The sequence below is a fragment of the Hesperophylax consimilis genome, chromosome 12, assembly GCF_061612785.1.
Source record: "Hesperophylax consimilis isolate HC1 chromosome 12, BYU_Hcon_1.0, whole genome shotgun sequence".
Taxonomy (NCBI): Eukaryota; Metazoa; Arthropoda; class Insecta; order Trichoptera; family Limnephilidae; genus Hesperophylax; species Hesperophylax consimilis.
Window position 1 is genome coordinate 18,813,003 of NC_142847.1, and position 14,366 is coordinate 18,827,368.

The 14,366-nt window shown below is 37.1% G+C and overlaps 1 protein-coding gene across 1 annotated transcript in view; it reads left to right on the forward strand.

Annotated features, from left to right (window-relative positions):
- Nucleotides 1-14,366, forward strand: part of LOC149419281 (putative RNA-binding protein 46) — a 234,177-nt gene that overhangs the window by 2,298 nt on the left and 217,513 nt on the right. The window contains exons 3-4 of the mRNA XM_089637964.1: nt 332-423; nt 6,624-6,736. Coding sequence (XP_089494090.1) covers nt 332-423; nt 6,624-6,736 — 205 coding nt within the window. The remainder of the gene's footprint in view (nt 1-331; nt 424-6,623; nt 6,737-14,366) is intronic.

Here is a 14,366-nt window from a genome sequence, read left to right on the forward strand (position 1 = left end):
GTTTGGCAATATGCAATAAGAGGCAATTTAATCTTGCTCGTTTTCCAGGTATTTTACGTCCATTTTTAAAGAAAGACAAACATTCCCGGGTTACATATAACCTGAAAATATTTTAAAATCTTCTACTACCACCACAGTATTTGTGATTTAGGACCAGCAGAGGAATTGATTGTACGACGCCTGGGTGGGACCCATTTTGAGCACGCTACCGAACTCGCGAACTCTGAACTCAACTGCTGTGGATCTTAACAGCTTGGCCCAAGGTGCCAAGATAATATCAACTCCATATAATGTAATTTATGTATTTTTTAAATTATAATACGTTTTTCAGGTACGGATACGCCATGTATACAAACGAAGAGGACGCCCAGCGCGCCATCATCAAATACAATGATTTTACAATTAGACCAACTTGGCAACTAGGTAAATATTACGCAATTCATTCCTTTTATGTTGCCTCCGTCATCGCTGGGGATATTTCAAAGTACCCAGACTTTTTTTTTGTTAAGTTGATGCACATCGACGTGTAATGCTACGTATGCATACGAGAGCCGCACTGTCGAGCTGAACCTCAACTTATGGGAAAGGAACGAAGCAACCTTTGCTTCGTAAATGTATAAGTACCATTGGATGGCGATAGTAATTATAATGTTTGTTTAATTCAGCTGAACAGAGTAGTGAGTGCGATACTCTGTTTCTGTCTGCCATATAAAAGCACAAATATACATGTATTACACTATGATTATATGATATAAAATTGAATATGGGATAAATAAAATAAAATTGTTACTAACTACTTGTACGACGGTGGCTTGAGAAATAGTCTCCATCTATGGTGAAGGGGCGTGCCCTGCCACTGGGCGACGGCCTGGACGAGAGTGTTTTCCGATTACCGGTAGCGCTGACTTTTTCCGGCTACTCTGTGGCTCATGAAAACAGCGAATCCATGCTCCCTTCCCCCTGCGAACATCTGCGATGCACTGCATCGCCAAGGGAGGCCGAACAGCGCCCTGTATGCGTGGTTATACCGTTGTAGTCGGACTGTGTTCATGTCGCCTTGTATGAACCTTGTCCATAGTTCACTAGTGTATAAGCTCATGCAGTAAGTCTAGAACACCGGAGGACTGCACCTGTTGAATCTCCTGGCGAGCATATTGGTTAGCACGCTCAGTACTTCTTTGTATTTTTTTATCAATTAGGTCATCAGTGACGATATGCCCCAAATATTTTATTTTGCCGTAGATTTTGAGAGTGTCTCCGCAGAGATCTGTGGACGAAATCTCAGCACGATCAGTATTTTGTTTAAATATGCGCAGTAGCATGGAGCGACATTGCAAAAATCAAATCTTGGTATTGTAATAGCTGCCAAAAGATGCTTCAGGTCATTCATATTCTCGTAAAAATACTTTAAAAAATCTAAACTTATGTCTTCATTCAACAACCTAGCGATTTCGTAACGTAAAAAACGTAAATTTAGCCTTTTTCTCCCAAAATCTGAGTACAGTCTCAAAAATATAAAATAATATCCATTACTTTCAATTGCATTTACCTTATTGAACATTACATGTTTTATAAAAAAAAACACTGCATAAATTGCTGTTAAAATAGTGAGTTTGTGAGCGCTGTGGAGGTGGGGGGGATAATTTCGCTCCTATTGTTTCGTCGCAGAAACTAGATGCGACTTGCATCTAGTTTTGTTTCGGCTACCGCTGACCGTAGACGTGTTAGAATCCTTGTCCGATTAAATTTTAACACACATAATTGTTGTGAAAATGAATGCAAATTACACGAGAAGCAAAATTTTATGTCCAATATTCGGGGCACCAACTGAAATGAACTCTCAAGTGTTACCTACTGTCTCAGAAGTGATTAAACATTATTTGTTCTTACGATATGAGCGTAATCTCAACTCTACAAAAAAACCGTCAGTATTCGAAATAAAAAGTGTTATATCTGCAATTGTTGAAGGAATTTGGAAGCGCGCTTCTATTCCCATTGTTTCACACAATCGAGTGATGAAACTGATCCAAGATCGTTATAAAGAATACTTAAAACTTTAAAATTGGCCAAAAAAAAGTGTGCATTATTATGTTAAGTTAAATTCTTATAAAATCAAAATGAATAAACTTTTCGATATTGCTTCATGCAAATGTAACAATCTGAATATGTGTTCCTGCGAAAAGACGCGCAAGGTACCCACCAAAGAACAAGCATTCCTTCAAGACCAAAGATCCTCGAGAAAAATGATGCTGGGAGCAATAGACACCGACACAACAAGAAAATTACATCGGAAAATGAGGATGCAAGCTCGTTTATCTGAACTTGCTTCGAAGGTCAGCTCATCTACAGCATCAGCGACAAAACCACGTCAATCCTTTTTTGATGAAAACCAATCATTTTCTTCACATTCTTCGCAACCTGTAGAAAATTCCCGTATGATGTTAAAACTCCCCACTTTGGCCAGAATCTGCGATCAGTATGGTTTGTCAGACAGGTCGGCATCAGCTGTTGCAAGTGCTACATTACAAGATTTTGGCATAGTAACCGAAGACGACTCTAAAATGGTGATTGATAGGAGCAAACTCAGACGAGCTAGACAAACGTGTCGCACTTCTTTAATAAAAACATGGCAAATGTCGTCGGAGTCAACAAAAATTTGAGGTCTATATTTCGATGGAAGGAAGGATAAAACACTGTCTCAGGAAAACATAGGGGATAGATATCATCGGAGAACGATTTCAGAAGAACATTATTCGATTTTATCTGAGCCGGGGTCTCAATATGTTGGACATGTTACACCATCATCAGGAACTGGCAAAAACATTGCAAAGAGCATGTTACACCATTTAAAAATGAACGGTTTTAATTTGAATGATTTATCAGCGATTGGATGTGATGGGACTGCTGTCAATACAGGCAAAAAAAATGGAACTATTAGATTCATGGAATTGGAATTAGGTCATCCGTTACAATAGTTTATCTGTCAGCTGCATGTAAACGAACTTCTCCTTCGCCACTTGTTTCAACACTTAGATGGTGCTACAACAGGACCTAAAGGGTTTTCAGGACCTATTGGAAAACTTCTTTCAAGCAGCTCTAAAAACACCGTTATAAATTATTCACCAAATACACTTTGAGATGCACAAACTCAACGCAGAGGAATTGAAAAATTTGAGCACGGACCAAAAATACTTGTACGAAATATGTTTTGCAGTTACAACAGGTCACTGCCCACCAAATTTAGCAAACCGTCATCCAGGTAGTATTTTTCACTCACGCTGGTTGACGACAGCAAACTCAATACTTCGATTATATATAGGAACAACTAACCCTTCAGTGAACCTAAAAATTCTTGCTGAATATGTTGTTAAAGCATATGCTCCGACATGGTTTGAGATAAAGAGGCACCCGTCGTGTAAAGATGGGGCATTACATGTTTTTACTATAATAAAACTCACCCGATATTTGAGCACCGATCTACGAGATATAATTAATCCAGTAATTCAAAGAAACGCCTATTTTTGCCACCCGGAAAATCTGCTACTATCCATGATAATGGATGACAACCTTATTGTTAGAGAATTGGGTTTGAGACGAATATTAAAGGCGCGAGATAGATGTCCGAGTCCATCTGTTGTTAGAGACTTTATTGTTCCAACAATAATCTTTCAGCAAGTAAATATTACGATATTATCAACTGGCAGGAATGCGAAGTTACACCGCCACCGATACTATCCGAAATCAGTAATGACGACCTAGTCAAAATGATAAATAATTTCGGTGAAGAAAAGGACAGTATTGAATTTCCCAGATTTCCCTGCCACACTCAAGCAGTCCAGAGGTGCATCAAATTAGTTACCCAGGCATCGTTGTCTACAGTGGGCCTGAAGCAAGAGATGGATTCATTCGGGCGACAATAAAATCTAGGCATATAATGCCCGAATTTCACACCAAATCTCATTTCAAAACACGATAAATATTATAAAACTTCGATAATGTTTAAAAAAATTCTCTTTGTTAAAGTATTTTATTTAATAAAAAAACATGTTTCTCAAAAACACGAAAAAAACAATAAAAAATCAATAATCCTCTTCAAAAAACCAAAAATAGACCCCGCCTTGAAACTATGGTAATTTTATTTTAATTTTCACGTGTGTTATGCACCTTATGAGCTATAAAAACCCTAATAAAATTGTATTTTTTGCTATGAATATCGCTTGTTTATAATGCTTGGCAGAGTTTTCAGCGATTTTTTTCATACAATTTTTTTCTAAATATAAATAAGCTGGTTGTTGAATAAAGCAATGTTTCGATCGAGTTGATTTTTTTAGACAAAAGAGGTGTTATATAAAGGCAACATTTTTTTGCTATTACAGTACTGGCATCTTTAAAAAAAAAGTCCCATACAACGTCACTCCACCCTAATGCGCAGCGATGATTTTTTTAGCATTGTACATCAGCCCGTGATTATCAACTTATGCTTCGCATATGCCCATACATGTTCTCATTGCTCTTACCGATGGGACTAGTATGACCATGTCGTATGCGTAGCTAAAAATGTTCACGCATACCTACCCCGGAAATATGGCATCCGATTCCTGTCGTGTTCAATGTTTCACATATATGTTGAACAATACTGGAGAGATTGGGCCTCTTGGCTAATGCCGCACTTTTAGCTGCCTCTGATTGGCTATCATTCTATCTGACAAATTTATCCTGTTGGTAGTACCATGAGCTCAATGTATCGACATTTTGAGACGGTACTTGTCGTTCGGTCAATTTTTCCACAACTTATCATGACCCCTGTCAAAAGCTTTGGAAAAGCTCAAAAGTCCAGGTGTTTTTCTGGCATTAGAGTATTCAATTGTTAGTTTCATGTCATATATGGCTGCATCAGTAGAGCATCCAGCTTTGAAGCCCACAGCCCAACAAGTCCTCTGCGTTGGCTTGTAGTCAGTTAAATTTAAAATGACTTTTTCGAAGATCTTGCAATTATTGTGCTAAGAAATATGGGCCTGTAATTAATGGATGATGTCAGGTACAATTTGGTATCGGTATTTTTCAAATCAAAAACACGCAATAAAGTGCATACTAACTGATTTGCGTATTGGGGCGTGGAAGCTGTGTATATTGATGATAGAAGTGAAATTGTTTTGTTTTTTACGTAATATAAATGTATGAAGTTGGGTCTTCAGCGAGCAAACATCGGACAAAAATAATGGTTCGAGGCCACAACGTTTTTTTTTGTTTTTATCGACCACGGTAAACAAAACTTTGTGGCTCTGCCCCAATGTTTCATGTTTGCACAAACATTTGGTTAAACGTGGTAAAATTGTAGCTGGAGACTAGACGTGGGTCCTATGAGTACTTTTCGTTACTGGGTACACAGTGAGTACAGATAAAAAAATACCTGTTAAAAATACCGGTTACAAAATACTCACAAGTATTTTATACTGGGACTGAGTATTTATTACTTTCTGTCCACAGATACTATAATCCTCAGGTTTACCTTCTCCTTTTTTGTAACTGTACTTAGATAATTTCTGCCAACAACGATTCCCCACAAATTTTTATTTTCGTGTCTGGTACTTCTGCTTTGCGGGTTATCCGTATTCGAATTGGGGGAACACTCTTCTCAGCGGCTTGCGGCTGCCGAGTATTGCATATTAGAGGTGAGTTCTGTGGGTACTTTTCGTTACTGGGTACAGTGAGTACAAAAAATACATGTTCAAAATATCTATTAAAAATACTCTGGTATTTAGTATTTTATACCTATCTGGGGACTGGGGACAGAAAGTAATAAATAACTCAGTCCCAGTATAAAATACTTATGAGTATTTTGGAGACTTGTCACAGTTACAAAGTACCGCATGAAAATACCCTGTACTTTTACTGGGTACGATAAATACGCCTCTCCTCTACTGGAGACCCGCCTTTAACTCCACACCTACGATGTCATCAAATTGAACTCGTAATAAAAACAAAGTTTTTTTAATCATAAAACATCTATTTTAAATTTTCGTGTCATCACTTGGGCCGGCTGGTAGCCAATTTCAGAGAAATACGTGCAAACGGGCCACCAAAATTTATATAATGCATTGTCACCGACAATGAGTGTCAATCAGCTCGATCGGATGTCGGGAAGTGGGTTAATTTCCACTTCCAAGATTTGCATTCACGAAAGTAAAAACAAAATTTAAATAAATGTATTATTTAAAACATAAATTTGTTTCTTTTTTTTCTGGCCCTGCTTAAGAACTTTATAAATTTGTACGTGTTTGCTACGATTTAAGATTTTCACGGCCAAAAGTATTTTTGTTATTTGTTTTTGGGGTGTTATTCCGTGTTGCGCTAACTCCTTCTTTAGCCAACGTTTCGGACAGCATTGCAGTGTCCATCATCAGGGCAGATGTGTTATTTAAAACAATAAATAGCTACGGTTTATTTATTTAATATTCTAGAAATTTACTTTGATTGAGTTAATTTGAAGATATGTTTTTTGTTGTTGTTAATTTGCTGTTTGTGAATATAATGGATGTCTTGCGAATTGCGTTATTTGCTATTGGCTTTATTTGCGAATAGTTTTGTTTGTGAATTGTATTGATCGGACTGTTATTCCTCAGGTGTTTGTAGAACGGACAACAACTGCCGCCTGTTCATGAAGCGCCTGCCGATGGATTTGCCTTCACTAGAAGTCTCCAAGCAAATCTACCAAATCTCTGATGACGTCATTGAGGTGAGTGAAATTATTCAGTAGTTTTTAAGCATTTTTTCGGATCTAATACGTAGTTACTAAGAAATATCACATTGCGAAAAGCCTTCATTGCTTAGCTCCGCTATTCGAAGACGTGCCTGGAAGTCAAATGTATAGTTCCAAACCACCGATTTTTTCACTATTTACCAATATGATCGTAGTTAGATACAAAGTATTGTACAATCTAAGAATCAACCCCTAAGACCCAAACCAGAGGACCCCAACCTTTTTGTCCCGTAGACTGTGTTGTGGTGTGTTGTGGTGTGTTGTGGTGTGGTGTGTTGTGGTGTGTTGTGGTGTGTTGTGGTGTGTTGTGTTGTGGTGTGTTGTGGTGTGTTGTGGTGTGTTGTGTTGTGGTGTGTTGTGGTGTGTTGTGGTGTGTTGTGGTGTGTTGTGGTGTGTTGTGGTGTGTTGTGGTGTGTTGTGGTGTGTTGTGGTGTGTTGTGGTGTGTTGTGGTGTGTTGTGGTGTGTTGTGGTGTGTTGTGGTGTGTTGTGGTGTGTTGTGGTATGTTGTGGTATGTTGTGGTGTGTTGTGGTGTGTTGTGGTGTGTTGTGGTGTGTTGTGTTGTGGTGTGTTGTGGTGTGTTGTGGTGTGTTGTGTTGTGGTGTGTTGTGTTGTGTTGTGTTGTGTTGTGGTGTGTTGTGGTGTGTTGTGTTGTGGTGTGTTGTGGTGTGTTGTGGTGTGGTGTGTTGTGGTGTGTTGTGGTGTGTTGTGGTGTGTTGTGGTGTGTTGTGTTGTGGTGTGTTGTGGTGTGTTGTGGTGTGTTGTGGTGTGTTGTGGTGTGTTGTGTTGTGGTGTGTTGTGGTGTGTTGTGGTGTGTTGTGGTGTGTTGTGGTGTGTTGTGGTGTGTTGTGGTGTGTTGTGGTGTGGTGTGGTGTGGTGTGGTGTGGTGTGGTGTGGTGTGGTGTGGTGTGGTGTGGTGTGGTGTTGTGTTGTATGTTGTATGTTGTATGGTGTATTGTGTATGGTGTATTGTGTATGATCTGGCTAGAGTTTTTTTGAAAATTAAAGGCCAGATTTTCCAGATTTTAGTATTGCGAAACACGTCCACATCTCATTACTTGTTTTCTTCTTTATTCTATGTGGGCATCTTAGCAGAGTGAATAGCCATGTTTCTATTCGGAATCATGCAATACATATAAGTATCTTCCACTCTCGAACGAAGCTCAAATTCCCCTTTACATTGTTATTAGCACTTTGTCGGGTTTTGACTTCGCAACTAGTGCTAATGCGCGGTATTCTTCGAAGGATTATACTATATTTACTATATACTATTTTACACTATATTTTCGTGGCTTGGCCTGTTTCAGCGTATCGCTCGCCATTCATTCGCATTGCGAGAGATAAGCTGAAATAGAACAAGCCATGGTGCGGGTAGCGTAATGTGTCGTCTACCTAAAGCGGTGAAGCTAAAAGAAATAAGTTAGGTACCTACCATTTCTGCCGTAAAACGCGATCATATATATTTTAGTATAGGTTTGTACCTACCCATATGACTCATCGCCGTTTACGAGAAAGGGATAATAATATGTTAGAACAAAGCTCTCAACGGTAGGACGTAGGACCGTACGTATCTCATGCAATATGCATGTCGGAAAACTATTAATATGAGCCGATAACTGCAAGCCACACGCCCTACACTCGTGATGTGGAACATTAAAACAGTCGGTGGCGACCTAATTTACGACGCGTCACACGGAAGTAACGCCGTGATGCACGTGAGCTCAGAAAACTACTAGCGGCTGGTATTGCAAAGGCATATCGCTGGTAGCTACGTCGTAACCTCTCCCTCTTTCTCATAAATGACGCATGTAAAAGAAAAAGAAGTTATGATTGAACTCTTAGTGGCAGCAGCGTAATGCCGTAAATGCAGTCACACGGTTTAGAGAGCCACTTCCATGTTTTTTTCGGTTCAGCATGAAATTGCTAAGGCATTCGATGTTTTTTTTCAATCATTCGTTTTTTTTTAAGTTAATTTAAATAATAAAACCAATTTTTTAAAGTTAATTTAAACAATAAAACCAATTTTTAATACTTCTGAAATTAAAGCATATTTGTGAACTAGGATAGTTTTTTTCCGATAGATAAATTTATAAAAAATACAACCACTTGAGCTATCATTGAAATGTTAAAAGACCTACATACATCTAACTAATAGCCCTCGGTGTCATATCGAAAGTAAGAGAGTTTGGTGGGGTGGTTGAGCGTAGGTGGGAGTGAATGACGAAAATATGCTTTCTAGCACATTGCTTTGTTTTGGGAAGGCTGCGAATGCTTCAGATTATTCCAGAATGGACCCGCCGACTATGTCGGCGAGTCTGGAAGGTTCCAGAAAGTTCATGAAGGTGTTAGAATGCTCTAGAAGGTTCTGGAAGGAGAAAGTTCAAGAAGATTCTATAAGTTTTTAAACTGAGTGGCCGAGTGTGTCGGTGAGTCTAGAAGGTTCCGGAAAGTTCGAAAATGCTCTTGAAAGTTCTGGAAGAAGCCACAGAAACGCGTGGCGGGGTACAGTTAGTATTCTAATAACAACAGTTTGTCAAGCGTCTTGATGAACGTATTACCAAAATCTTAAGTGTTTCCAGAGGGATCCCTACGGATGTAAGTTATTTATATTTATGATTACTAAAAACAGGATTACCAATAAAATATTTTATCTTAAAAGCTTTGTAAATTTTATAAAATTATACGTAAGCACCAGATTTTATTTTTTCTAGACGATTAATTAATATCTTCCCGATGGTAACCTCCCTTCTAGAAACATTTGGGATTTTAGTAATTCGTTCATCAGAAATAATAAAAAAAAAAATAACCCCACGGAAATATAGATTTTCTAGGCCTGCTAGGGCAAAGTAGACCGTAGGTCCGTCGATTTCGCCGGGCTGCGCGTCGAATATTGTTTTTACACTGCTTGATCACTTATGTCGTTAAGATTCCAACTTTATTTTCGAGATTTGAAAGGGAAAATTCAACCCCAGGTCTGTCCAATACCCCGGGGCCGCGCGTCGCATATTTTGTGCATGGCTGTTTCACTTACGTCGTTAAACTAAAAAAATAATAATCATGGAAGTAACTCGTTGCAATGGTGGGTGGCAAGTGACACATGGTATGGAAATAAAAAGGCTGCGGTTGAAAACGCTTTGTGGACAGGACCGTGTGTAGTTTCTTTGAAATAAAACGTTTTTATTCTTGTTTTATAATTTAATTTTATTATGAAACCGCCACTCCTCTGCAACGGTTGAGGTTTTGCGATTTCCACAAAGAAAGCAGACACGTTTATTTATTCATGAAAAAGAAAAACAAACTAGTACTGCCGCTGAGAGCTGCGTTGTTACTTGTGATATAGGTATCTCTATCAAACGGAATGAATTCAGTAGTATTACTTCCATTTATTTTTCTTATTTCCTAACTACGTATTGTTTTAGCGAAAGAGATGTAACGATATGGTGTATACTGCAAACCCGTGTGTAGTTTCTTTGAAATAAAACGTTTTTATTCTTGTTTTATAATTTAATTTTATTATGAAACCGCCACTCCTCTGCAACGGTTGAGGTTTTGCGATTTCCACAAAGAAAGCAGACACGTTTATTTATTCATGAAAAAGAAAAACAAACTAGTACTGCCGCTGAGAGCTGCGTTGTTACTTGTGATATAGGTATCTCTATCAAACGGAATGAATTCAGTAGTATTACTTCCATTTATTTTTCTTATTTCCTAACTACGTATTGTTTTAGCGAAAGAGATGTAACGATATGGTGTATACTGCAAACGTTGTTCGAATTTCAATATTCGTATCATTATTATTTTTACAGTTTTTCGACAAGTTTTACCCGTAAAAAATCACGGGAAAGTAAAAAAAAATGTTTAAAACAACAAATTTGAAACTAAAAATGAAATAAAAATTGCCATGACCGAAAATCGAAGCTCGATCAACTGCTTGGAAGGCAACAATACTGACCGTTACACCATCAACTGTTTTTGAAGCGACGGCATAATTTAATTTTATGATATGTACTGATAATATTAAGATCTAGCGCAGACCCGTGAAAAATCACTGGATATTATAATTATTGTAGAATTTGTGAAGCTGAAAGTATTTATAATACTAATGTACAGGGTTTTCCAATAAGAGGTGTTCGAGGTGTTATTTTAAATAGCCCGCTATTTCGGTAGATGTTACTTTTGAAGCTGTCATTTTTTGACATTTGGCAAGTTGAAATTACGCCATTAATAAAAATTGAACGATACACGCTTCAACAACGCATTGAAATTATTAAAATTCACTTGAGTGAATCAAATGCAAATCATCTTGAGTGATGAAGCCCATCTCCACCTCGGTGGCTTCGTCAACAAGCAAAATTGTCGCATCTGGGGCTCGGAAAACCCAAGAGTTATTGTTGAAAAGCCTCTCCATCCTCAACGTGTGACTGTTTGGTGCGGTTTATGGTCCGGCGAAGTCATTGGACCTTACTTTTTCGAAAATGAGGCTGGAGCAACAGTTACGGTGAATGGATTGCGCTATCGAGAGATGATTATTTTATTATGATTATGATGATTTTTTATGGCCGGAATTGGATGGTATTGATCTGGACAGCGTTTACTTTCAACAAGAAGGCGCTACGTGCCACACAAGCAACGAAACCATTGATCTTTTACGATTGAATATCAAAATAACACCTCTTATTGGAAAACCCTGTATTTACCTTAGAATCATATTACTTTTCGAAAACAAATAAATTTTCTTTGTACCTAATCTAATATATATTTTTAATAAATTAAAGTACGTGGCTGCGATACCAATATACTCAAGCAAGGTAAGGGAAACTGCTAACCGCGAGGCTTTTTGCACCACAAAAAATAAAGCAGATCGGTTCTCTTTCACGATATGTCGGACACGTTTCAAAATTAGTAATGAATATAAAATCATCTTCGCAATAATTATAATAAAATATACAATTTATGCAAATTTTAAAATACGAGTCGCACACCATAATGCTGCAATATTCGGAGGAAAACCAATTGCTTGTTCCGGTAAACATTAATAGGTACATAATTATTATTAGGGATCACTTTCATTATGGTTTCTTTTAGTTATATTCTCGTCTGATACACTACAAAATGAATATTGCTTTTCTTCGCCTTTCATTAGCTTCCGGCACACGAGACGTTAGTAATTTAATAACGGGTTAACTGATCAGACAGTAAAATCAGTAATTATTCTAGTTATTTATCAAGAAATTTTTAAGTTATTTTATTTGATTACGGTAGATCTTAAAAGTATTTGTATAATTTTTGAGACAATGCAAGTTTACATATTGCATAGCCGAAATGGCCACAGTACCTATAGTAAAAACTCACCAATAATAATTTTTATATGCTCGATTGTTTTTACACATTTTAATAGAAACAAATCAAATAGTGATTACCGTAAAAGAGTCTCAACCATTGATGTACTTTTAGTCTATGGTCTCAACCGTCTGGAGTCAGTGGGAATGGGATAGTACGAGAAGATGAGAAGTACCTACCTGGCTATTTCGTCAGGGATACCAATCTGGCACATGCCGCTTTTTTGAAACAGAATTTGTTTTTATTCAAGATTTTGCGTCCTTTTTAGATATTTCCGCGTATCTTTTTCAAATTCAGAACACTGATCTGGAAAAGAATATCCATTACAAAGTACCTAACGAATAAATATATTCCTCTCGAGTCCCCTTTTTTTCATAAATGTATTGAACTTTTTTAACACAGTATTACAATTTATTTGAGTTCTCTCATTGATTTCTAGTCAGTTCAAAGACAAGGAATATTGCTTATTTCGGCCCGCAGATATTGCGCGTCGGTGGGTATGGTATACGTCACCGTTAATTATGATTGGCTCCCAGGAATCCAATATGTCGGAAACATCGGCCAATCACCCCGCTTCGTATCGACCGGCAACACACTGAAATATTAATAAGATCATTAGGCAGTCTTCTTGACGGCAAATAATGTCAACCTGAAGTGTGTTTTGAATTCGTTTAGTGCGTCACGAGGCATGGCACGATCAAGTGAATCAATAAAATTTAATACAATACAAGTTGAGCTATGTAACTCATTTGATAATACTACCTAGCTTTGCTCTTAGGAAGATAGGTCAAAGATATGAAGTTCCAAACAGTAAACGGTTTTGTTGACCTACAACTTGACTTTTTTCAGGTTTTGAATTTAAGTTCCAAGCTCACGATGGAAATTACTTCGCCGAAAATAGTGGCGTTGACCTAGATAACATGGCAAACCGTGCAAATTTCATGACGCCAGAACTTATCGTTTGAATGTTTAAGCTGATTCCGATAAAGCAATTAGTGTTTTATAGTTAGTAGGAATAGATAAATTAGCTTTTATTTGAGAATGGCCTTCAACGCCTAAACAACTGTCACAATAATAATAATAATAAAAAAAACTAAATAATAAATAATAGCTGAACATAATAATGCTTAATATTCTTTAATTTAATTAAACTTAAAATAAATAAATAAATTAAAATGTATTTCTAGGAATTAAACAAATTAGCTTACGAGACAGAAATAAGTCAGTGACTGTCGGAGTACCTAACAGAGTTACAGTTCTGTAATGTAAATAATTGTACGGCTTAAAGTTTTTTAATCTGAGGTTTTATACGGGAACAAATATTCATAAATGACTAAATTTTGTTGAAATGTGACTAAGATTTCCTAGCGCTGGCGCAATAATTGATTGGTGTAGGATAAAAAACTAGCCGCGGTTTCCGCTGTCCAAATCCTCCGGTGATAAGTTTGGAAACCACTTGAAGGTACAGTTTTACTATCGTCTGTTTAATTAAGTTCGTACCTTGAAATACGATAAACTAGATTAGTTTCCTTCTCAAAAATTGACCCATATTAACACAACTACTTTCCACCTTTTCTGTATTAATATAATTTTGTACTGTAGGAAAATAAGTTGTTAAATACGTCCTTGATTCATAATTGTTTAATTAGAAAAGTTTCACATGTCCGTTTGTTGTCAGCGTGCGCGTCAGTTTCCTTATACTGTCTAGGACCAAAAGTCACCAGGGCCCAGGAATCGAAATGCCATCAGTTTTCTTTCAAATCGGTAGATCATAATACTTGGGATGTTGAGTGGTTGATTAACTCAAATCTTATCTAGTGATTACTATTTCATTGAGGTCGGGTCGGGTGACATTTTTACTTTTATTTTCTCAAGTTTGGAAAGCCTTGATTAAAAACTTGTAGGAAAGGAAATAAAGGAACCTATCCACTCACAATCGTAGGGAAACTTTTCTTCGAATAATTTTTTTCTTTTTCTTATTTCTTGAGTAAAACAGAAGAAGAATTTTTCGTTTCATTGTTTTAAAATAAAATACACAAAAAAATATTATCCCTTTCTATTTACAACTAGTAAAGGTACAATCGTTAGTTTCTTACAAGACAGAGTTTTAGTCCTTCCTAGGATATTGTCAAAAACAGATGTGGATGTATCAATTCAATTCGTATTTCCAAGGATCCTGAAACTTCACTACAGTGATGTGTACTTTGTGATTTTCAATACGAATTTACTTACAAAAATAGCGTTAGACGCAAGCCTAGGTTTGTTTG